Source organism: Balaenoptera borealis (genome assembly GCF_965194805.1).
Source record: "Balaenoptera borealis genome assembly, chromosome: 16".
In the NCBI taxonomy this organism is placed as follows: Eukaryota; Metazoa; Chordata; class Mammalia; order Artiodactyla; family Balaenopteridae; genus Balaenoptera; species Balaenoptera borealis.
Genome location: NC_138872.1, coordinates 74031578 through 74057655, shown reverse-complemented (window position 1 = coordinate 74057655; position 26078 = coordinate 74031578). Strand labels below are relative to the sequence as shown.

The following is a 26078-nucleotide window of genomic DNA, read 5'->3' as shown; positions in this document are numbered from 1 at the left end:
TGCTTTGAGGTGTCCAAAACAATTATAATAGTAACATCAACTATCATTGATCACAGATCACAACAAATATAATAGTGAAAATGTTCGAAATATTATAAGAGTTCATATTTTCAAATGAAACGAAGAATGGTAATGGAAATTATTTTCAAAAATATGATGAAAGATATGAATTCTGGGAGGAGGAACCAAGATGGCGGAGTAGAAAGACGTGCTCTCACTCTCTCTTGTGAGAACACCAGAATCATAGCTAGCTCCTGGACAATCACTGACAGGAAGACACTGGAACTCACCAAAAAAGATACCCCACATCCAAAGACAAAGGAGAAGCCACAATGAGACGGTAGGAGGGGCGCAATCACAGTAAAATCAAATCCCATAACTGCTGAATGTGTGACTGGAGAACACTTATACCACAGAAGTCCACCCGCTGGAGTGAAGGTTCCGAGCCCCACATTAGGCTTCCCAACCTGGGGGTCCGGCAGCAGGAGAAGGAATTCCTAGAGAATCAGACGTTGAAACCTAGTGGGATTTGATTGCAGGACTTTGACAGGACTGGGGGAAACAGAGACTCCACTCTTGGAGGGCACACACAAAGTAGTGTGCGCATCGGGACCCAGGGGAAGGAGCAGTGACCCCGGGGGAGACTGAACCAGACCTAGCTGCTACAGTTGGAGGGTCTCCTGCAGAGGCAGGGGGTGGCTGTGGCTCACCGTGGGGACAAGGACACTGGCAGCAGAAGTTCTGGGAAGTACTCCTTGGCAAGAGCCCTCCCAGAGTCTGTCATTAGCCCCACCAAACAGGTCAGGTAGGCTCCAGTGTTGGGTTGCCTCAGGCCAAACAACCAACAGGGAGGGAACCCAGACCCACCCATCAGCAGACAATCGGATTAAAGTTTTACTGAGCTCTGCCCACCAGAGCAACAGTCAGCTCTACTCACCACCAGTCCCTCCCATCAGGAAATTTACACAAGCCTCTTTGACAGCCTCATCCACCAGAGGGCAGAGAGCAGAAGCAAGAAGAATTACAATCCTGCAGCCTGTGGAACAAAAACCACATTCACAGAAAGACAGACAAGATGAAAAGGCAGAGGGCTATGTACCAGATGAAGGAACAAGATAAAACCCCAGAAAAACAACTAAATGAAGTGGAGATAGGCACCTTCCAGAAAAAGAATTCAGAATAATGATATCAAAAGCTTTACAGACAAGCAAAAGCTAAGAGAATTCAGCACCACCAAACCAGCTCTACAACAAATGCTAAAGGTACTTCTCTAAGTGGGAAACACAAGAGAAGAAAAGGACCTACAAAAACAAACCCAAAACAATTAAGAAAATGACCATAGGAACATACATATCGATAATTACCTTAAACGTGAATGGATTAAATGCTCCAACCAAAAGACACAAGCTTGCTGAATGGATACAAAAACAAGACCCATATATATGCTGTCTACAAGACACCCACTTCAGACCTAGGCACACATACAGACTGAAACTGAGGGGATGGAAAAAGATATTCCATGAAAATGGAAATCAAAAGAAAGCTGGAGTAGCAATACTCATATCAGATAAAATAGACTTTACAATAAAGAATGTTACAAGAGACAAGGAAGGACACTACATAATGATCAAGGGATCAATCCAAGAAGAAGATATAACAATTATAAATATATATGCACCCAACATAGGAGCACCTCAATACATAAGGCAACTGCTAACAGCTATAAAAGAGGAAATCGACAATAACACAATAATAGTGGGGGACTTTAACACCTCACTTACACCAATGGACAGGTCATCCAAAATGAAAATAAATAAGGAAACAGAAGCTTTAAATGACACAATAGACCACATAGATTTAATTGATATTTGTAGGACATTCCATCCAAAAACAGCAGATTACAGTTTCTTCTCAAGTGTGCACGGAACATTCTCCAGGATAGATCATATCTTGGGTCACAAATCAGGCTCAGTAAATTTAAGAAAATTGAAATCATATCAAGCATCTTTTCTGACCACAATGCTATGAGATTAGAAATGAATTACAGGGAAAAAAACATAAAAAACACAAACACATGGAGGGTAAACACTACGTTACTAAATAACCAAGAGATCAATGAAGAAATCAAAGAGGAAATAAAAAATACCTAGAGACAAATGACAATGAAAACACAACAATCCAAAACCAGTGGGATGCAGCAAAAGCAGTTCTAAGAGGGAAGGTTATAGCTATACAAGCCTACCTCAAGAAACAAGAAAAATCTCAGATAAACAATCTAACCTTACACCTAAAGGAACTAGAGAAAGAAGAACAAACAAAACACAAAGTGAGCAGAAGGAAAGAAATAATAAAGATCAGAGCAGAAATAAATGAAATAGAAACAAAGAAAACAATGGCAAAGATCAATAAAACTAAAATCTGGTTCTTTGAGAAGATAAACAAAATTGATAAACCATTAGCCAGACTCATCAAGAAAAAGAGGGAGAGGACTCAAATCAATAAAATTAGAAATGAAAAAGAAGTTAAAACAGACACCACAGAAATACAAAGCATCCTAAGAGACTACTACAAGCAACTCTATGCCAATAAAACAGACAACCTGGAAGAAATGGACAAATTCTTAGAAAGGTATAACCTTCCAAGACTGAACCAGGAAGAAAGAGAAAATATGAACAGACCAATCACAAGTAATGAAATTGAAACTGTGATTAAAAATCTTTCAACAAACAAAAGTCCAGGACCAGATGGCTTCACAGGTGAATTCTATCAAACATTTAGAGAAGAGCTAACACCCATCTTTCTCAAACTCTTCCAAAAAATTGTGGAGGAAGGAACACTCCCAAACTCATTCTATGAGGCCACCATCACCCTGATACCAAAACCAGACAAAGATACTACAAAAAAAGAAAATTACAGACCAATATCACTGAAGAATATAGACGCAAAAATCCTCAACAAAATACTAGCCAACAGAATCCAACAACACATTAAAAGGATCATACACCATGATCAAGTGGGATTTATCCCAGGGATGCAAGGATTCTTCAATATACGCAAATCAATCAATAAGATACACCATATTAACAAACTGAAGAATAAAAACCATATGATCATCTCAATAGATGCAGAAAATGCTTTTGACAAAATTCAACACCCATTTATGATAAAAACTCTCCAGAAAGTGGGCATAGACGGAACCTACCTCAACATAATAAAGGCCATATACAACAAACCCACAGCACACATCATTCTCAATGGTGAAAAACTGAAAGCATTTCCTCTAAGATCAGGAACAAGACAAGGATGTCCACTCTCACCACTATTATTCAACATAGTTTTGGAAGTCCTAGCCACGGCAATCAGAGAAGAAAAAGAAATAAAAGGAATACAAATTGGAAAAGAAAAAGTAAAACTGTCACTGTTTGCAGATGACATGATACTATACATAGAGAATCCTAAAACTGCCACCAGAAAACTACTAGAGCTAATCAATGAATTTGGTAAAGTTGCAGGATACAGAATTAATACACAGAAATCTCTTGCATTCCTATACACTAATGATGAAAAATCTAAAAGAGAAATTAAGGAAACACTCCCATTTACCATTGCAACAAAAAGAATAAAATATCTAGGAATAAACCTACCTCGGGAGACAGAAGACCTGTATGAAGAAAACTATAAGACACTGATGAAAGAAATTAAAGATGATACCAACAGATGGAGAGATATACCATGTTCTTGGATTGGAAGAATCAACATTGTGAAAATGACTATACCACCCAAAGCAATCTACAGATTCAATGCAATCCCTATCAAATTACCAATGGCATTTTTTACGGAACTAGAACAAAAAAATCTTAAAATTTGTATGGAGACACAAAAGACCCCGAATAGCCAAAGCAGTCTTGAGGGAAAAAACGGAGCTGGAGGAATCAGACTCCCTGACTTCAGACTATACTACAAAGCTACAGTAATCAAGACAATATGGTACTGGCACAAAAACAGAAACATAGATCAACGGAACAAGATAGAAAGCCCAGAGATAAACCCACGCACCTATGGTCAGCTAATCTATGACAAACGAGGCAAGGATATACAATGGAGAAAAGACAGTCTCTTCAATAAGTGGTGCTGGGAAAACTGGACAGCTACATGTAAAAGAATGAAATTAGAACACTCCCTAACACCATACACAAAAATAAACTCAAAATGGATTAGAGACCTAAATGTAAGACCGGACACTATAACACCCTTAGAGGAAAACATAGGAAGAACACTCTTTGACATAAATCACAGAAAAATCTTTTTTGATCCACCTCCTAGAGTAATGGAAATAAAAACAAAAATAAATAAATGGGACCTAATGAAACTTAAAAGCTTTTGCACAGCAAAGGAAACCACAAACAAGACGAAAAGACAACCCTCAGAATGGGAGAAAATATTTGCAAATGAATCAGTGGACAAAGGATTAATCTCCAAAATATATAAACAGCTCATGCAGCTCAATATTAAAGAAACAAACAACCCAATCCAAAAATGGGCAGAAGACCTAAACAGACATTTCTCTAAAGAAGACATACAGATGGCCAAGAAGCACATGAAAAGCTGCTCAACGTCACTAATTATTAGAGAAATGTAAATCAAAACTACAATGAGGTATCACTTCACACCAGTTAGAATGGGTATCATCAGAAAATCTCCAAACAAATGCTGGACAGGGTGTGGAGAAAAAGGAACCCTCTTGCACTGTTGGTGGGAATGTAAATTGATACAGCCACTATGGAGAACAGTATGGAGGTTCCTTAAAAAACTAAAAACAGAACTACCATATGATCCAGCAACCCCACTACTGGGCATATACCCAGAGAAAACCATAATTCAAAAAGACACATGCACCCCAATGTTCATTGCAGCACTATTTACAACAGTCAGGTCATGGAAGCAACCTAAATGCCCATCGACAGACGAATGGATAAAGAAGTTGTGGTACATATATACAATGGAATATTACTGAGCCATAAAAAGGAACGAAATTGAGTCATTTGTTGAGACGTGATGGATCTAGAGACTGTCATACAGAGTGAGGTAAGTCAGAAAGAGAAAAACAAATATCGTATATTAACGCATGGATGTGGAACGTAGAAAAATGGCACAGATGAACCTGTGTGCAGGGCAGAAGTTGAGACATAGATGTAAAGAACAAATGTATGGACACCAAGGGGGAAATCCACGGGGGGGTGGGGATGGTGGTGTGCTGAATTGGGCGATTGGGATTGACATGTATACACTGATGTGTATAAAATTGATGACTAATAAGAACCTGCTGTATAAAAAAATAAATTAAATTAAATTAAAAAAAATTTTTTTTAAAGATATGAATTCTATTTCCAGGAATAGCAACTTGTAACAACACACCTAAGTTTGCATATTATTTCAGGGGATTCAAAGACACCAAAAAGTACATGCAGGTTAAGAACTACCACTCCATCATTTTCTATTTAGTACCACAAAAGAGAATTCTGAAGCCAGCATAATTTTTGTTCCTTTGTAGGTAACCTATTTTTTTATGCCTCGATATATACAGGGTTTTTTTTTTCCCCAGGATCCCTGAAATTTGTAAATACCACCAAAACATGTCTCGGTTCAGACATTTTTTTCATGATGTTCTTTAGAATATGGTGAACCCGTTTATTCTTCAGGTCATTTCCAACCCTGGAAACTTTTCTACGATAACAAATCTGATTAATGCTTCTGTTCCATTTCTTCTGGTTTCTCCTTTGGAGATTTCTATTATTCACTGGTTAAATCTCAATTTTCTTTCTTTAATATGTATAATTTTCTCTTACCTATCATTTCCATCTCTGTCCTTTCACTGTGAATTCTGGATGGTCATCCCAAGTATGCTTTCTATGTCATTAATTTGATTTTTTTGGTCAAATTCTGCCCCTTACCATATGCTCCTTCTTCCCCAGATATGTTGTTTACTTGGAGCTCCGGCTTACGAGTGGATATAGAAGATAGAGTGGATAAAAAATGAGGGGAGATGACAGGGTTGGGATTTTTAGCAGACCAGCTAACAGCTCTGACTTCCTGATTTTCTAGTCAGGGAGCCCCTCCAATATGGAGTTAGGGATGAATAGTAAAGGTGAGTCAAAGCCTTGTTCTGCCTTCTTTGTTGCCATCAGTAATCTTGGGTTTAAGGAAGTACTATGAATGTGGTCTTCAATACAGTCAATGATAAAACTTACTAGAAAATTTCCCCATTCTTTAACATAGAGTTTTTTCATATCTTTATTTAACAGTGATGTTCCTTTTTATTAGGGATCTTTATGGAATTTTTAAAAAGGTAATCGGAAGAAGCTCTTTCAGACACTAGTAATCTGATACCAAGTTAACCTAGAACTGTGTCTTCTCCCATGTTTTCCCTGAATAAGATCACAGGGTAAAAAATTACTTCTAATTATCCTGGTTTATTATATTCTCATTTACAGACACTGGGTTTTCTAGGCGTTGGGTATTATTGCTTAGTACAATCATTTATGAACATTCAGAATATTTATTGACATAAAGAGAAGTGATTTCTCTCTTTAATATTCCAAAGGAAACTGTGTCAACAGCTACCCAACCAAATCTCTTAGCTGTGTTCTCTCACTTTCAAAAGGTAATCTAACTAAAGAAGACAGAAAGAGAAAAATGAGAGCAACCCTGCAACCTGCTTCATTTGTTTAAGAGACTGGATTCCCCATAAGCCTTCAGATGGGATCACAGCTGCTAAAGAAGACAATTAAAATGTATGACACAGCAAGGAATAAGTGCTTGTACACATAACAAAGGGGCTCCTTTGACATCTGATCTAGGTAAGCAGAAGACAAAGAAAACCTGCTTTATACAGCATATATGAGTACATGAAACTCATTACCTCCAAGAGAACTTCTGGCAGAAAACACAAATTATTGGGATACATTTATGAATGACAGTGCCAAAATGGTGACAGAGAAGATGAGAAAGATTTGACTCTGAAAAATGATTCAAAGGGCACAAACTTGCTGTGGCTATTCCCTCAGGGTAGTCTCAGACTTTTAGACTGACCCTGTGGACAAATTCCTGCATTTCTAAAACCAGTTTTTATCCTTTAGAACACAGTGGAAAATTTTCTGTCGTCTTATCATTATCTCATTTTTTTCTATGTCATCTTTTCTCTCCAACTACCTATATATTCCCTCTGGATAAAAACCAGGTCTTTGCTTCTCTTGAAGCAACTAGAAGGTATTATGCCTAGAGCAATTATTTAGTAATTACTTGTTTAATAATCAAAGCCTTAAAATGATATACTCAAACACAGACTGAGTTATTCTAAGAGACAGTAAAATGTACTACTTTGAACCTTCTTATATATTCTTTTTTTAAAAATAATTTTTTAAATTTATTTATCTTTGGCTGTGTTGGGTCTTCACTGCTGCACGTGGGCTTTCTCTAGCTGTGGCGAGCGGGGGCTACTCTTCGTTGCGGTGCGCGGGCTTCTCATTGCAGTGGCTTCTCTTGTTGTAGGCTTCAGTAGTTGTGGCACGCTGGCTCAGTAGTGGTGGCTCACGGGTTCTAGAGCACAGGCTCAGGAGTTGTGGTGCACGGGCTCAGTTGCTCTGCGGCATGTGGGATCTTCCCGGACCAGGGCTCGAACCCGTGTCCCCAGCACTGGCAGGCGGATTCTTAAGCACTGCGCCACCAGGGAAGTCCCTATATTCTTTATAGAATGCCTAAAGGAAACAATTCTGCCTGCTTTCAAAACCAAAGCAAAATACTTGAAAAAAAATGCCAAGTTAAGGAACTGAGTTAAATTCTACAGTTGTTACTTTGAAGGTCTATGAAAATCTTAGAAGAATGGGATAAGTATTCCTTTAACTAAAACAGCTAATATTGGGATTTCCCTGGTGGCGTAGTGGTTAAGAATCTGCCTGCCAGTGCAGGGGACACAGGTCAAGCCCCGGTCCGGGAAGATCCCACATGCCGCGGAGCAACTAAGCCCGTGCGCCACAACTACTGAGCCTGCGCTCTAGAGCCCGTGAGCCACAACTACTGAGCCCGCGTGCCACAACTACTGAAGCCCATGCGCCTAGAGCCTGTGCTCCGCAACAAGAGAAGTCACCGCAATGAGAAGCCCACGCACCACAACGAAGAGTAGCCCCCGCTCACCGCAACTAGAGAAAGCCCATGCGCAGCAACGAAGACCCAACTCAGCCAAAAATAAATAAATAAATAAATAGATTTATTAAAAAAAAAAAAAAAAAAAACAGCTAATATTTGAGTACAAGAAATAAAGGAAATGAGCAATAGCTAAAGATTCATCACACTTCAAATTCACCCAGGATAGTGTTAGTTGGAATACTCCTACTATAGCCCAGAAGCTCAATTACAGTAATGTAGTCAAAAGAGGGAATTTTTCCTGGAAGTTAACTAGGATGTCTCCCACAGCTGTGGCAAGGGCAGAGTGGGAGATGATTTTCATAGACAACTAGAACAGGACTTCAAATAATGGATGCCCTGAATGCCTGTATCACTTACAGCCACTGAATCAATATTTCTGAAAACCAAGTCCAAAGTGTGAGCCTGCATATGGTTGAATAACAATGCTAATTGAATTCACAGCCATGTAAGGTATCATATTAATGTTAAGGCATTGATTGAAAGAATGAGATCCTGAATATTAGGATGAAGCTGTTTGGGAAGATTCTGATAAAGCTGAGCATCTTAAATGTTCAAATTCTGCTGAGCCTTATATATCAGTCAGGATTTAGACAGGGCAGTAAAACCACTATGATTATTAAGAGAGCTTGTGGATAAGTCCACAGGGAGCTATTGCCTTTGGGTAGCACACCACCTCTGTGGGTCAGCTGCCAATGGAATGGTGGTGGACCTGGAGCCACTGTCGCTCAGGAGGGCCAGCACTCAGGTGGAAGAGCTGGATGTGGAATGGAAAAGAGCAAGGACAAGCACGACAACACCAGGCTCCTCTGTGTCTATCACTGCATCTGCCTGCAAAACCTCCAGGAAGAAATGGCCATCGCTTTACTTCCACCTCTCAATCTCACACAATTTCTTCCATGGACAAGCTCTCGCCTAGAACCATACAAAGAAGAGAATTCTGGGAAGGGCAGTTCCCAGAGTTAACCAAGTTGACAACAGAACAATACAACATATCTACTAATCGACCAACCTTCCCAGTTTGCCCAAGACTATCCCAGTTTTAGCACTGCAAGTCCTGTACCCCAGGAAACCCCTCAGTCCTGGGCAAACCAAGATAGTTGGTCATCCTACCTTCCTTGCCAAAAGAGGCAGTCTTTGCTCTCTGTCTGAAAAAGTTGGCATCCTCTTGCCAAAGAACCTTTCATGATCTCTCTTGAGGTAGTCACCTAGCAGGAGAACAATGACCCACCCACCACCTCTTATTGCTTCTAAACTTAGAACTAGACTTAAATCCCAGCAGGCCCCAGAGACACGAACACTAAGTCAGACCCAAGAAGAGGTTCTGTACACACCACAAGAATTTCAAGATTTTGCCTTTTTGTATCTGCAAAACCTAGGTAAAGTGTAGTAGAAATCCTAAGACCAGAGCAGAAGAAAAGTAATGTTGGATTAATCCAAATTTATTGATATGGATACAGAGATTTTGGATGCAATGTGTTAAGCTTGAGTACCTGGGAATAACTAACAATTTCTTGTCTTGTTCCTGATCTTAGTGGAAATGGTTTCAGTTTTTCACCATTGAGGACGATGTTGGCTGTGGGTTTGTCATATACGTCCTTTATTATGTTGAGGAAAGTTCCCTCTATGCCTACTTTCTGGAGGGTTTTTATCATAAATCGGTGTTGAATTTTGTCAAAAGCTTTCTCTGCATCTATTGAGATGATCATATGGTTTTTCTCCTTCAATTTGTTAATATGGTGTATCACATGGTTTGATCTCCGTATATTGAAGAATCCTTGCATTCCTGGGATAAACCCCACTTGATCATGGTGTATGATCCTTTTAATGTGCTGTTGGAGCCTGTTTGCCAGTATTTTGTTGAGGATTTGTGCATCTATATTCTTCAGTGATACTGGCCTGTAGTTTTCTTTCTTTGTGACATCTTTGTCTGGTTTTGGTATCAGGGTGTTGGTGGCCTCGTAGAATGAGTTTGGGCATGTTCCTCCCTCTGCTATATTTTGGAAGAGTTTGAGAAGGATAGGTGTTAGCTCTTCTCTAAATGTTTGATAGAATTTGCCTGTGAAGCCATCTGGTCCTGGGCTTTTGTTTGTTGGAAGATTTTTAATCACAGTTTCAATTTCAGTGCTTGTGATTGGTCTGTTCATATTTTCTATTTCTTCCTGGTTCAGTCTCGGAAGGTTGTGCATTTCTAAGAATTTGTCCATTTCTTCCAGGTTGTCCATTTTATCGGCATATAGTTGCCTGTAGTAATCTCTCATGATCCTTTGTATTTCTGCAGTGTCAGTTGTTACTTCTCCTTTTTCATTTCTAAGTCTATTGAGTCTTTTCCCTTTTTTTCTTGATGAGTCTGGCTAATGGTTTATCAATTTTGTTTATCTTCTCAAAGAACCAGCTTTTAGCTTTATTGATCTTTGCTATCGTTTCCTTCATTTCTTTTTCATTTATTTCTGATCTGATCTTTATGATTTCTTTCCTTCTGCTAACTTTGGGGGTTTTTTGTTCGTCTTTCTCTAATTGCTTTAGGTGTAAGGCTAGGTTGTTTATTTGAGATGTTTCTTGTTTCTTAAGGTAGGATCGTATTGCTATAAACTTCCCTCTCAGAACTGCTTTTGCTGCATCCCACAGGTTTTGGGTCGTCGTGTTTTCACTGTCATTTGCTTCTAGGTATTTTTTTATTTCCTCTTTGATTTCTTCAGTGATCTCTTGGTTACTAAGTAGTGTATTGTTTAGCCTCCATGTGTTTGTATTTTTTACAGATTTTTTCCTGTAATTGATATCTAGTCTCATAGCGTTGTGGTCGGAAAAGATACCTGATACGATGTCAATTTTCTTAAATTTACCAAGGCTTGATTTGTGACCCAAGATATGATCCTGGAGAATGTTCCATGAGCACTTGAGAAGAATGTGTATTCTGTTGTTTTTGGATGGAATGTCCTATAAATATCAATTAAGTCCATCTTGTTTAATATATCATTTAAAGCTTGTGTTTCCTTATTTATTTTCATTTTGGATGATCTGTCCATTGCTGAAAGTGGGGTGTTAAAGTCCCCTACTATGATTGTGTTACTGTCGATTTCCCCTTTTATGGCTGTTAGTATTTGCCTTATGTATTGAGGTGCTCCTATGTTGGGTGCATAAATATTTACAATTGTTATATCTTCTTCTTGGATTGATCCCTTGATCATTATGTAGTGTCTTTCTTTGTCTCTTGTAACAGTCTTTGTTTTAAAGTCTACTTTGTCTAATATGAGAATTGCTACTCCAGCTTTCTTTTGATTTCCATTTGCATGGAATATCTTTTTCCAGCCCCTCAGTTTCAGTCTGTATGTGTCCCAAGGTCTGAAGTGGGTCTCTTGTAGACAGCATATAAATGGGTCTTGTTTTTGTATCCATTCAGCAAGCTTGTGTCTTTTGGTTGGAGCATTTAATCCATTCACGTTTAAGGTAATTATCGATATGTATGTTCCTATTACCATTTTCTTAATTGTTTTGGGTTTGTTATTGTAGGTCTTTTCCTTCTCCTGTGTTTCCTGCCTAGAGAAGTTCCTTTAGCGTTTGTTGTAAAGCTGGTTTGGTGGTGCTGAATTCTCTTAGCTTTTGCTTGTCTGTAAAGGTTTTAATTTCTCCGTCAAATCTGAATGAGATTCTTGCTGGGTAGAGTAATCTTGGTTGATCCCTGAAAGTATAGTCTTAGGAAACAGGATTTAAAATACACAATGGAGGGGGGATTCCCTGGTGGCACAGTGGTTGAGAATCCGCCTGCCAATGCAGGGGACACGGGTTCGATCCCTGGTCTGGGAAGATCCCACATCCTGTGGAGCAACTAAGCCCATGCACCACAACTACTGAGCCAGCGTGCCACAACTATTGAAGCCCGTGCGCCTAGAGCCCGTGCTCCGCAACAAGAGAAGCCACCGCAGTGAGAGGCCTGCGCACTGCAGCAAGGAGTGGCCCCCGCTCACCGCAGCTAGAGACGGCCCAAGTGCAGTGGCGAAGATCCAAGGCAGCCAAAAATAAAATAAATTAAAATAAATAAATAAAAGACACAGTGGAGGAAGGAAAGACATTTCCTAGAACCCAGAAGATCCTCTATTACACTTGTTTACAATGGAAAGTTAATGGAAAATTACAGCAAAACAATATAGGCATGACCATTATTGGCACACATCCTTTTAGAATGAAGGTTTGGGTCACCATCCGACCAACATGGTTAGTGAGGGCAAATGGAATATGAAATAGCTAGAGAAAGAAAGAAATTACAAATACCATCCATGATCACGTGGCAGGTGCAGAAATGAGGACTACAATAGTGTTATAGATATTCTTCCTGCTTTGTTATGAATATATCTGAATAGATTAACTATTTCTTTTTTTTCCCCTCCCTTTCCCATTCCCATACGCTCTAATATAAGGTGTATTACTTAGGGCTGACTCTATATCTCAGTACTTAGGTTTCAGGATATCAAAGACGGAATGTGACTCAGCTAGGGGAGTAAATAAATATCACCCAGAAATGAATAAAGTGCAATGTGAAACACAGTGTCTCCTCTTTTGGGGAGATGGTTAGTATGCTTTTAGTTTTGTAAGGGATCATTGCATCATGTAAGGTGGAAGCACAATGTCATTATCTTTATTTGGAAGTTAAATGGGGTTAAAATGGCAATGTATGTACGTCAGGCTGGCAAAGAGATAAGCAGTGCTGGACTGTCCGTGGTCAACTGGTACCACCAACTACTTTTGTCTAAGGCAGAAAATTAAGTCTCCCATAATTCCCTTCCCTGTGTGGTTCTGAGTAAAAGGCTGCCAATGAGAGAAAATATGATTTTCTCTTTTATAAAAGAGATTTATAAAATGGAAATGAAGCAGAAGCCATTGTTCTCAAGACACGCAGTGCTTCCACAGACCTCTCCTAAAGCTCCCACTTCATCCCCATGGCATGACTCACAGGTCCTTCCTTAGGCTCCCTTACTGAGGTCCCACTTTGACAGCTAGATGCAGTTTCGAGGGCTTCTCTGCAAACTCTGGCTTTCCACCCACTTCAGGCTTAAATCATTAATGCCTATTTTCCTGATCTTTCTATGACAGATTTATCAGTTCATTCTCTATTCTTCTTTTACATAAAATGTCCAGTATATGATAAAAATTTTCCAGACCCTCAGTTCTCCAGTTCTCCCACACTTGTGTAAGCCATAATTAACATATTAAACCCCTCACTCCTGTAATACTTACAGTAGCTCTCTTTCCCCAACTGAATGCAGACTGATACAGTAATAAAGTACTGCCATAGCCACTGGAGCTCACTTCTGGGTGATGGAGCATTTCTCACATAAGGTAGAATCCCTATGAACTGGGCCATAACTTCAAATATTGTCTACAAGAGCTTCATATCAGGATACAGTATTTTTGGTTGAAGAAATATTCTTATTCCTATGTCTAAGATTTATTTTGCTAATAAAAATCATTTTATTAAACACCTACTAATTCTCAAGTATTAAGTTTGGTGCTCAGCATACAAAATGCATATGTGGTCCTTGCCTTTGAAAAGTCCTTAGTGTAAAAGAAGCAGCATATAGTATAAAAAATCATAATATAGTGTGACAACTGCAAGAGCAAAGGCAGGCACAAAGTATAGTAGAAGGATCTGTGGCACAGAAGAGGTGTCATTTGAGCTGAGTCTTAAAGGACAAAGTTGTAAAATGAAGAAGAGAAGCAAGATAATCAAGGCAGGAAGAAGAGTAAGTGCAAAGGTACAGAGGTATACAAATGTGCCAAAAGAATGAAAGGCAGGTAGTGGGGTGTGATTAGAAGGATAAAAAGAGATAAGGTTGAAAAGGAAGGTTGAAAGCAGAAGACAAAGAATCTTAATGCTATTCTGAGTTCCATTATGGTTACGAAGCAGGAGGTCTCAAAAGACCCAAAAGACCACCGCTCTCATCAAAACAATCAGAAAATACCAGACAAACTAAACTTCATACTATTCTTTAGAGCCATCAAAAAGCAGTGGATGCAAAGAAGTCTAAATGAACCCAATTCCAGAGAAGGATGAGTTCTTCAAAGGTGAGCAAAGAGCCCCTTTCTACCTTGAATCAACTGCCTACTGTGCATATAGGTAGGCAGAAAAGCAGGCCTACCAGAGGTGAAAGATTTTGCTGATGAGACAAAAAGAAGCTGAACTTTTAGTGGCAGTGTGGACTGGTATGATGGATCCAAATCTAGAAGAGCCCCAGGTGTAAAAATAAATCTCTTGGTCTAACAATTGTACCCCAAGGGCCTTTTGTTGAGTAAGTAACAGTGGGAGCAGAGCTAGAAAGGAGAGAGAGATAGCCCAATCTTTTATTTTAATAAATTTATTTATTTATTTATTTTTGGCCGCGTTGGGTCATCATTGCTGTGCACGGGCTTTCTCTAGTTGTGGCGAGTGGGGGCTACTCTTCGTTGCAGTGCGCAGGCTTCTCATTGAGGTGGCTTCTCTTGTTGTGGAGCATGGGCTCTAGGGCACGCGGGCTTCAGTAGTGGTGGCGCACGGGCTTAGTTGCTCCACGGCATGTGGGATCTTCCCGGACCAGGGCTTGAACCCGTGTCCCCTGCATTGGCAGGCGGATTCTTAACCACTGCACCACCAGGGAAGTCCGAGATCGCCCAGTCTTGTGTGGTCCTTAGCTTCCAGGGCCCTGCTGCAGTTGCAATCCAGAGGTGAAATAAATTAATTTAAGCTTCAACCCATCTCCCTGCCAGCTGTTATTTTTAAAAAGTCAAAGAAGTCAACCTTTTATCTACAGCACACAGGAAACTGTGGGTTGGGCTAAAGGTCAAATCTCCACAATCTCATTTAAATCCAGAAGTAAACTAATTAAAACTGTTGCTCAGCCACAGCTCGGCCTGACACACTGAAATTTGAATGATCAGCCAATTACCCTAGCTGCCTGACAGAAAAAAGAATATGCCCTCTCTGGGAAAAATAAAGCAAAAATATTATCTAGGTTACTCTCTACTCTTCTTTTATACAAAAGGTCCAGTATGAAATCAAAACTTCTAAGACATGTGAAGAAGCAAATAAGTATAACTCATAATTAAGAAAAAAGGCCAAAAGACAGACCCATGTATAAGAACTTTAAAATAATTATTATAAATATGTTAAAAGAATTTAGGGACTGCCCTGGTGGCACAGTGGTTAAGAATCCACCTGCCAATGCAGGGGACGCAGGTTCGATCCCTGGTCCGGGAAGATCCCACATGCCACAGAGCAAATAAACCCATGTGCCACAACTACTGAGCCTGTGCTCTAGGGCCCACGAGCCACAACAAGAGAAGCCACCGCAATGAGAAGCCTGCGCACCGCAACGAAGAGTAGCCCCCGCTTGCCAAAACTAGAGAAAGCCCATGCACAGTAATGAAGACCCAACACAGCCAAAAATAAATAAATGAGTAAATAAATAAGAATTGAGAGGAAAAGATGAACAGAATGGGTGGAGAGATGGAGGATTCCAGCAGAGAAATGGAAATTCTAGAACTGAAAAATAAACTATCTGAAATGAAGTCACTGGATGGGATTAATGGCAGACCAGACACAGAAGAAGAAAGGATCAATGAATTCAAAGATAGGTTAATTAAAAACAAATCAAACCTGAGGCCCAGACTAGAGACGGCAAAAGAGACGATCAGTGAATTTGGCACATTTTAGTCAAACTTCCAAAAACTGGAGATAAGAGAAAAGTCTTATTAGCAGCCCCCCTCCCAAAAAAACCCAAAAAACTATTACATTCATAAGAATTTTAGTTGACTTCCCATAAAAACAATGAAAGCCAATAAAATAACATATTCTAAGTGCTGAAAGTAAAACAAACAAACGAAACCCAAAAACTTGTCAACCTAGAACTCTATACTCAGCAAAATATTCTCATATAATGGAGAAATAATGACATTTTCAGATAAACAAAAGCTGAGAGAATTAGTAGCCAGCATACCCTTACTATAAGAAATACTAAAAGAATTTCATCAGGGTAAAAAGAAATGACTCCAGATGAAAATCTGAGTCTTCAGAAAAGATGAAAAAGACCATTTGTGGCTCACAGAAAAGTCTGCAGCTCCTGTCAGAGAGCAACTACCATAAACAAACAAATAAAAAAAGAGGTATAGCTAACAAGGCGAGCTAAGAGCCAATAGTGGAGATAAAATGAAATACTTAAACAAACTAGACTGATGCAAAAGAAGGCAGGAAAAAAGAAAGAAAGGGACAAAGACAGACGTCCAAATAGAAAACAAACAGCAAGGTGGTAGATTTAAACCCAAACAGGTGAGTAATAACGTTACATGTAAGTAGATTAACTAGTCCATTTAAAGTCAGAGATTATGAGATTAACAAACAAGACCAGCTATATCCACTTATAAGCAACATACTTTAAATATAAAGACACAGATTAAGAGTAACAGGACGGAAAAAAATATACCATGTACACTGCATGCATAAAAACAACGAAGTGGCTATGTTTACATCAGACAAACTAGACTTCCAGAGAGAAACATCAGAGATGATGAGAGACACTTCATAATGATGAGTTAATTCCTCAAGAATATATAAAAGGGTTTGCTCCTAATAATACTGATTCAAAACACATGAAGCAAAATTGACAGAAATAAAAAATAATCTTTTTCCAAAACTGATAAAATTAGACACCCCCTATCAATAAGAATTAGAAGATTTGAGCAACACTGTGAAACAACATGACTTAATTGATATTTACAGAATTCTGCAACAGCTGCAGAATACACATCCTCTCAAGTGACATGTGAGAACATATGCTGGCCATAAGGCAATTTTCAATATATTTCAAAGGACTGAAACCACACTGAGTCGTTCTCTAACCGTAAAGGAATTAACCTAGAAACAAACAATAAAAAGATCACCAGAAAATCTCCAAAGACCTGAAAAGTACATGCCATTCTAAGAAGTCTGGGCTCTATCCTATAGTACTAGTGGAGCTATTCAAGGTTTACACAAGGGAATGATATATTCAGATATAATACATTCAGATTTGAACTTTTAAAAAATAACTTTCATTGAATATTTAAAAAATGTAGCAGAAGAATGACTGAACACACTCACATACACAAAGGGGAATAAACCATAATTCATGTAAAAAATGAGGAGAAACTGAACTAAAGTACCTGAAATAGGATTGAATCAAGATATTTTCAAATGCAGAATCAAGGGGACTTGGTGACCAATTAATTACATGTGATCTGCAAAGCCAGTTAATCCTAACTAACTTTGATGACTAGACAAATAGGAATGCTACGTATGGAGACAGGAAAAACAGGTAGAAGCAGTTTCTGATGGGTACAGGAACTAGAAAACACAGGTGTGCATTACAGGTTCTCCCATTAATGCAAGAACATCAATTCTAACTGCTGCAGCTTCTTACTGTTTGGTTCAGGGATATAACCCAACTCCCCCTCCCAGCTCACTTAATTAATATTCAAGTTCCTTCTTGTTTGCTCTGTGGGTTCTGCACACTGATATGTGCTTTTCCATTTGACTATGTGCTCTTCTTTAGTACTGTCTAGTCTGGTTTTCAACTGGATATTGCATTCACACTTGGATCTGCTTTTCAGCTTACCCTCCGGGTTTAGTAACCAGGTATTTGAACTGTTTTCTGGCTTGACCCACGTGTCCTGAGGACTCTGCTCCGCACAGCTGCTCACTGGCTCACAGACAACGCAAATACAGATAAACACAGCCTCATCCCACCCCTATTCTAGATTCTTGCTCAGTTTAGTGAACAATCCATCTAGCTTCTGCCTATCAAGGAACAACTTTGGACAATAAGTTCATTTGGACATTGAGTTTGAGGTCCTTGTGAATATCCAAGTGGAGAGATACAGAAAGCAGGTGGAAAAAAATGAGCCTAGGGCTCAGGAAAGAGACCCAGTAGGAGATAAAGATTTATGATCATCAGCAAATAGGTTGTAATCAAAATCACATGAGTGGATGAGCTTAAGGAGACTGTAAAACAGAAGTCCTTAATCTGATAGGCTTCAGGGGCATCTATGAATCCACTGAAATTGTGGGTAAAATTCTGTGTATGTATGTGTCTGCATTTCTCAGATAGGGATCCATAAATTTCATCAGATTCTCAAAGGTCGATAACTCTAAAAAGATTAAAAACCTATGGGGGAGGGAGATGGCTAGAATGTAATCTAGAGGGCACTCCTTACTAAAATGTGCTACAATTGTGGGATTAGAGACCATGGTGGGAAAGGGTATGGAATCTGTGAGCATTTCATTTCCAATTTACCATCTGAGTCACAGCAACCATGAAGCACATGATTTTCTATTCAAAATTGGGCAACATCTCCCCAAAATACACTGACTCAGACACCAGTACTTCTAGATTACCCAAAATTGTACGAAAACTAGAATTTTTAGGCCTAGAGCTTTGGATTCTATATTCCCAGTCAAAACGTGAATTTCTTCCCCACTCCCATCTCATAAATAAAGGGCACAATCTCCACAGCCACCTTCTTTCTCTGGAGTCCATCTCAGGTCACAGCTGACAATCGAAGATCACTTTTTAACCATTACTTTACGAAATTTCATGATCATCAATGCTGGATATATTAGCATCTGAGTTTTTACAGGCAAAAAGCTCTGAAAATATATAGTCCAACCCCATAAAACAAGGATGTCAGCTTGAATGCATTATCACAAAGTGCTCAAAAATGCAATTATAGTTCACACTTTATCTTTTTTTCCTCAAAATTATTTGTCACTTTAGAGGTAGACAAAGATGGTGGGGAGGTTTATTCCAGTGTGCATTTTGAAACTCTTTCAAAAGCCACAAATGTGTATGAAACAAATTCTCTAGTCACAAGGATTCAAACCACAGCATTCTTCCCTACTTAACCACTCAAGCAAGCCAAGAATAATCTAGCTGGTCAACTCACATGTAGGAAAACTATAATGTCTACTACTTGGGGAACCTCTAAATATCACTTACACATGTACCTTGGTTTATAAAAACCATTTCAGTATTGTACAAAGGAGAAAGCTATGAATTACCAATTACCAAGAGATTAAAAAGGACTATGATAATGCACTGTATACTTTGCCTTTAGCAGAATGTAATTCACAAAACCTTAACACATATAAAACTTTTTTCAAACTTACGAAATGTTTCATAGAAGAATATATACATATAGGTAATAACTGGAAAATGGTCAATTATATTAATCAATGAAACCTATTAAAATTAGCAAAAATCTAAAATAAAATTATCTATATTATGCTGGTAGTTCAAAAGAACAAAAAAAAATTTATCAACATATATCATGCACCTTAAAAAAATTTCAGATATTTTGACGTGGTTTAATTCCACTTTCATTAGTCTAGCCCTAAAAAAACCCCCACTAAAAGGTAGTATGTGCAAAGATGTTCACTGTAGCACTATTTGTCAAACAGAAAATTGTAAACAGCAAAAGAAAAATGGTAAAATAAATTATAGAACATATACTAGGGATACATTTTATTTGTTTGTTCATTCATTCATTCACTTACTACTGTGTTTCATAAAGGATTTAAGGTGGCTCATAAAATGATTTATTTATACAACCATGAAAAATTACGTTTAAAAAGCATGTGCACAATGAGAAAATGCTCATGAATATTAAGTGGAAAGGGCTGAATACAAGATTGTGCATGTGCAAAAGTGAGATGTAAGACAAGTATTCTTACCTTTGTTTAACAACATGCAAAGAAGAAAGAGAAATCCAACAAAATGCTAAAAATGGTATTTGTCTGGGTGGTAACATTATAGGTAAATTTTATTCTCTTATCTTTTTAATTTTATAAGTTTTATAAACTAAGTTTATATTTTTATAATAATGCTTGTATGTATGAAAAATATAAAAAGGATAAAGATTATTTTAAAAATAAAAAAAATCTGCCTCCATATATGATGGTTTATAAGAAAATAGCTCTTCATATATAGCCACTAATGACTTGAAAAAAGAAAACAAAAGTAATATCTAAGAGTAAAAAATCCACATGGAAATCAGCCTCATGAAATATAAGTTTGTTTGTCGATTAAAGGTATCAACAGAAGAACAGACTAAAGAGATGATATATTATAAGGCTGTGGGGAGGAGAGGACACTGACATAAAAAAAAAATACCAGAGAAAGGCAAGGAATTTTAATCTTGAAATCCAACAGCCTATCAGTGAACTTACGCTAACACGGTTGTCTTATTTAAACTGTAGTTTCAAAAAATACCACATCTATAGACAGAAAGTAGAATTGTGGTTGCCAGGGGCTGGAGGAAGGGGGAATGGGTAATGATTATGTAGTTTCAGTTTGGAAACATGAAAAAAGTCCTGGAGATGGATGGTGGTGACAGTTCTACAACAATACGAATGTACTGGACTGTACACTTATAAATTGTTAAAATGGTAAATTTTGTTATTTAAATTTTACCACAATAAAAAAAAATACATTAAGGTATGATTTGAAATAGATTATACAGGTAAGGTATATATTCAGATTTTTTGAGTTTTCAGCTTTTCTCAAATAAGATTATAAAGATATGAGCATAACTTATAAAAGAAGTAGTTGTAACTACACTTTAATAGTAACTTTCTCTCAATCAGAGGGTTGTTTATTGTACCTATGTAATAATTCTTCTCATGTAGCCAATGTTTAGTTTTCAGGTGTCAAGAAATCATGCCTCATCTAAACAAAGGTTGAAAAGTAAAGTAGCCATTAGATTCAAAGTAAAAAGAAACTAGAAGTGAGGTCACTAATAATTCTGGTGTTTATGCAAATTTATGATAATCAGCTATGAGAATAAATCTTCCCAACAGTAAGCACCATTCTTAGAAATTGGGAAAAATAGATTAAAGAATTGTCCCCATAGTCCCTGGAAAGAGCCACAGTTATCCTTAAAATGCAGTGGAAGATTTCTGATGATAAAGCATTTTACAAATAGGATTTTTCTAATTTAAAATAATTTTCTGATCATAAAAAAGCAAGGAACAAAATCAGAAAAAACTTTTTAGGACCCCAATTCCATAACCAGTTTTCTCAATTCACTTTAAAAATCTCACTTACCCTTCTAGTGTTTTCAAGGATTTTGGGATCAGGTTTTCCATAGTTAGGTGGATTGGCATACGGGTCATATCCAAGTTTGGCAAGCATGGGTGCAATCACTGCCATGTCTTGTAAAACATCTGGAGGTATCTTCCCAACCCATTTTGATAGAGCTCCCACATTGACTGGCTTGATGACTTGGTCTGTAGATCTCTCCACTCTGAAAACAATATAATGTGAATAAACATGTATTTAGAATACTGAAAACAGTACTGGAAATTATTTTTGATGACTTTAAAAATTACAAGTCTCCAGATTATAAAAGCTATTGAGAAAGAGTGCATTTTTCAGGCTTGACATTACTTACTAGACTTTTTTTTTAATGTTCTCAATCTGACAGCAATTATTGGCAACCTCAGATTCCTAGAAATAGGAAAAATGGTCAGCTGAAAACATCTGCACAGAATGTATTGACACTTTAATTACAACATTCAGAAAAACATAACAAAGATAAGACTGCTTAGAAAAACAGCTGGTCAACTTACTTGAAATACATTAAAAAAAAAACACAAATAAATAAGATGGCTTGATGAACGATGACTAGAGGAACAGAAAGATGGACAGATTATGTGATAAAGCAAATATAGCAAAATGTTAATTGTAGCTAGTGGGTATAATTCTTTCAGTTCTTTGTATGTTTGAAATTTTTCATAATAAAATATTGGGGGGAAAATAGTCAACCATAATCCACTTAGACTGCAAAATATTCATTTGTCCCATTTTTCTGTTGATTTCCTAAAGAACCCTATTTTCTAAGGAAGAAAAAGGAGTGCTGTTTATGACTTTCGATATTACAAAATAAATGTGTTCTACCTCTTGACCTAGAAATTTACTTTAAGCTTATAGTGACACTATATTTGACTAAATAACTCATAATCTTAGGGTAAAATATGATCTAAAATGACATCTAGATTGAAATTGGATCTGAACTAGCAGATTTTGGCCAAATGACTATCAAACAAAAGTGCCTAAGAGAGTTTTATATCATAATACATTAGAAGTCATTCAAACACAGTATTCTAATAAAAGGTTAAAAAGACCTTTTTCTTTAAGTTTTCGATCTCTCGCTGCAGATAACCATTATCTGATGAAGAATCCCTCAAAGGGTCTCCACTCCTTAAAAAATACACAAGAGAGGACTTCCCTGGTGGTACAGTGGTTAAGAATCTGCCTGCCAATGCAGGGAACACAGGCTCGATCCCTGGTCTGGGAAGATCCCACATGCTGCGGAGCAACTAAGCCCGTGTGCCACAACTACTGAGCCTGCGCTCTAGAGCCCGTGAGCCACAACTACTGAGCCTGCCGTGCCACAACTACTGAAGCCCACACGCCTAGAGCCTGTGCTCTGCAACAAGAAAAGCCACCACAATGAGAAGCACGCACACCACAACAAAGAGTAGACCCCACTCTTTCTTGACTAAAGAACATCCTGGTTTGTCCAGGACAGGTCCCGTTTATACCAATTGCCCCCAGCTTAATTATGAACAGCACATCCCACTCACACCCACAAATGTTCAAGTTTGTATGATGAATTATATGGTTACCCTATCCATATACCCTGCACACACCCAAAAACTAAGATGGTCCAAAACTGGACCCATCAACTTCTGCTCAAAATCTACTCCTCTTCATATACATTTTATCTTGATAAATGGCACCACCACCTATCTACAAGGCAAAACCAGAGATCTCAGATGGAACAGGGAGAAAGTAAGATCACTCCCAAGTTATCCAGTTCTAGAGACTCTATCTTTGAGTAGGAAAATCTCTCCTCCAGTCTTACTGCCACTAACCTTAGTTCATGTCACCATCATTTCTCACTCAGATTACTACAAAAGCCTCCTAATTTCCCTGCATTTAAGTAGTTGGCTTCCTTGCCCAACTATCTATCCTTCCACCAGACTGTAAGGAAGGTCTATGTTTTATTAATTTCACGTTCACCAGTATCTAGCATATTAACATATAATAGATGCCCAATAAATGTTTATTAAACTAATGAGTAAAAGCTTTTCATGGAGAAAAAAAACCCCTACAAATTTAGTTTATACAAACATGCTCAAGAGGTCAAGGATCATATATTAATAAGGAGATCAACTGCTACAAGATGAAATAACTAGGGACTTCCCTAGTGGTCCAGTGGTTCAGAATCCACCTTCCAATGCAGGGGACGTGGGTTCGATCCCTAGTCAGGGAACTAAGATCCCACATGCTGTGGGGCAACTAAGCCCACGCACCGCAACTACTGAGCCCGCGTGTTCTGGAGCCCGTGCGCCACCACTAGAGAGGAGCCCGCACACCGCAATGAAAGAGCCCACGTGCCACAACTAAGACCCGACACAGCCAAATAAATAAATAAAAAGAAAATAAAAATATCTAGTATATAACCAAACATACTTTATAAAAAAAAAAAAGATGAAATAACTAGAGAACATCCAAGTGCTGAACTGCGTGATATTTACTGTGGGTGCACTAGGAGTGTTAGAGAATGGGAGTCACATCTGCAGAGATAAACATCTCAATAAAAAAATGCTTTATAGTAAACAAAAAATAATAATTTCTGTTCATTCTATGTCAGGTACTTTGCATATGATATCTACTTTAATCCTTGAAACATCCTTAAGAGAAATATTATCAGTCCCTATTTTTCAACTGTGTTAACTGAGACCCATAAGTGATTTATCCAAAGTCACGCAGTCTGAAAATAATGGAGGTAGAATTTGAACCTACATCTGTCTGACTCCAAAGCATCTGCTTTACCCAGTTTCTCTTACTGCCGTCCTATTGACGTCAAATCACATCTTGATTTTTACATTCTATGCTTCCCTGAAAACCTTGGCCTCTTTTTCTATACTGCATAGACTAAGTGGTTTTGCCACAGTGATAACATACTACACATGTAATAGGTATATACAGGGCTGTGCCGGTAACACTTAACAACCTGATCTCTGAGAAGGGAAAGGTCATAATTTGTAGCATTTACTGACGACCAATGGTGTAAATACTCCCACCATGGCTGATTTCAAGCTACCAACATGATGTCATTGACCACAGAGTTGAGAAGAGATGCACAAAAATGGGTTCACTGTAGCTGGCTCAATCCAGCTCCAGCAGACCACTGGATATCTATAGGGTCACAATCTCTTGTCCCAAATTCTGAAATCCAAAAACTAAACATTTTCCTGTAACTCATGTGGCAGCAAAACATAACCTGAACTGATAGGAATCTATTTATAGTCTTTATTCTTCTTGGCATAAACAATCATACTCTTTAATGCAGAAATACTGATGTCCTTGATTACAGAGTGTTGACCCAGAACAAACAGAGGATGTTATATAATATGTGTTATGTACATCATATGACCTTTCTAGAATCCAAAAATTTTGAATTCTGAAACATATCTGTGTTAAGCACTGAAGTCACACATAGGGTCTCGTATGTCGTGTTTGGGAAGTTGGGAATGATAGAAGGGTTTTAATCACAGGACTGACAAGACTAGATTGTTCTTATCTGCATTCAATGTTGATAACTATGGGAAGAGTAGATTGAAGGATGGGGTAACCAGGGTCAGAAAAACCAGTAAAGACGTTCAACTATATATTGAAAGAATTGAGAAATGATTAAAGCTTCAACTACAGCAAATGACATAGAGATGGAAAGAAAAAACCTCCATCGATTTGTTTTTTTTTTTAATAAATGTATTTATTTATTTATTTATTTTTGGCTACATTGGGTCTTCGTTGCTGCGCGTGGGCTTTCTCTAGTAGTTGTGGCAAGCGGGGGCTACTCTTCATTGCGGTACGCGGGCTTCTCATTGCAGTGGCTTCTCTTGTTGTGGAGCACGGGCTCTAGGCACGCGGGCTCAGTAGTTGTGGCACACGGGCTTAGTTGCTCCGCGGCATGTGGGATCTTCCTGGACCAGGGCTTGAACCCGTGTCCCCTGCATTGGCAGGTGGATTCTTAACCACTGTGCCACCAGGGAAGACCCCGTAGATTTGTTTTTAATTGATCAGACTTAGTGGCCAATTAGATATGGGAGGAGAGAAAGGAGTCTAGATGAATTCATATTTGACTTGAAGGACTGAATGGACCGTGTTTTCATTCATTACAATAGCATGGAGAAAATGCATAAGTATTGTTGCTTAGTTTTGTTTCAGATGTAGGGAACAAAGGAAAAGAGGTAAATTGATAGTAGTAAGGAACTTACCAAAAGTCTAAAGGAAAATTAGAGTTGACTAAGAGATTGAAATGTAGTATGTGCTCAGTAAACAATAGCTAGTATTATTTTTGCATCCAGAATATAGCACCAGTTCAGAAGAAAAATTAAAGCCATTATTTATCATGATGATTGATTTAAAGATAAAGTCCAACCATCTCTTCTCTGAAAGAGATAGAATTCTAAAATGAAAAGCTTTTTGTTATGTAACCACTGAGTCACAAAATTCACTAGTAGCAAATGCAGTTGCCATGGACTCCTTAGGGGGAAGAACTTGGGAAGGCGTACTGCCTATCAATCAGGTGTTTCTCTTTAAGGCAGCAGTAATGGCATTTTATATTGATTGAGCATAAAGTTCATATTAAATACTTTTTGAATACCCACTATGGGTCAGGTCAAGTGTTAGATACTAAGTATGCAAAGATGAACATGACTAAGTCATGGCCTTCCTCTCAAGAAGCTCAGAGTCCAGTAAGAGAGATAAGCATACACATGATTAATATGCAGCATGATAAATGTG

At 38.2% G+C, this 26078-nt stretch overlaps 1 protein-coding gene across 8 annotated transcripts in view; it reads right to left on the bottom strand.

Moving 5' to 3' along the window:
* TPST1 (tyrosylprotein sulfotransferase 1) overlaps nucleotides 1-26078 on the bottom strand; it is a 121872-nt gene that overhangs the window by 33651 nt on the left and 62143 nt on the right. For 6 of the 8 annotated variants that reach the window (XR_014235322.1, XM_082358624.1, XM_082358627.1 and 3 more), the window contains exon 3: nucleotides 21306-21504. Coding sequence is in view for 6 of the 8 variants with exons in the window: in XM_082358624.1 (XP_082214750.1) it covers nucleotides 21306-21504 (199 nt within the window). In the remaining 2 variants the exon portion in view is untranslated. Of the gene's footprint in view, nucleotides 1-14533; nucleotides 14877-21305; nucleotides 21505-21651; nucleotides 21708-26078 lie in introns of those variants that run through there. The other 2 variants (XR_014235321.1, XM_082358629.1) reach the window with 2 other exon arrangements.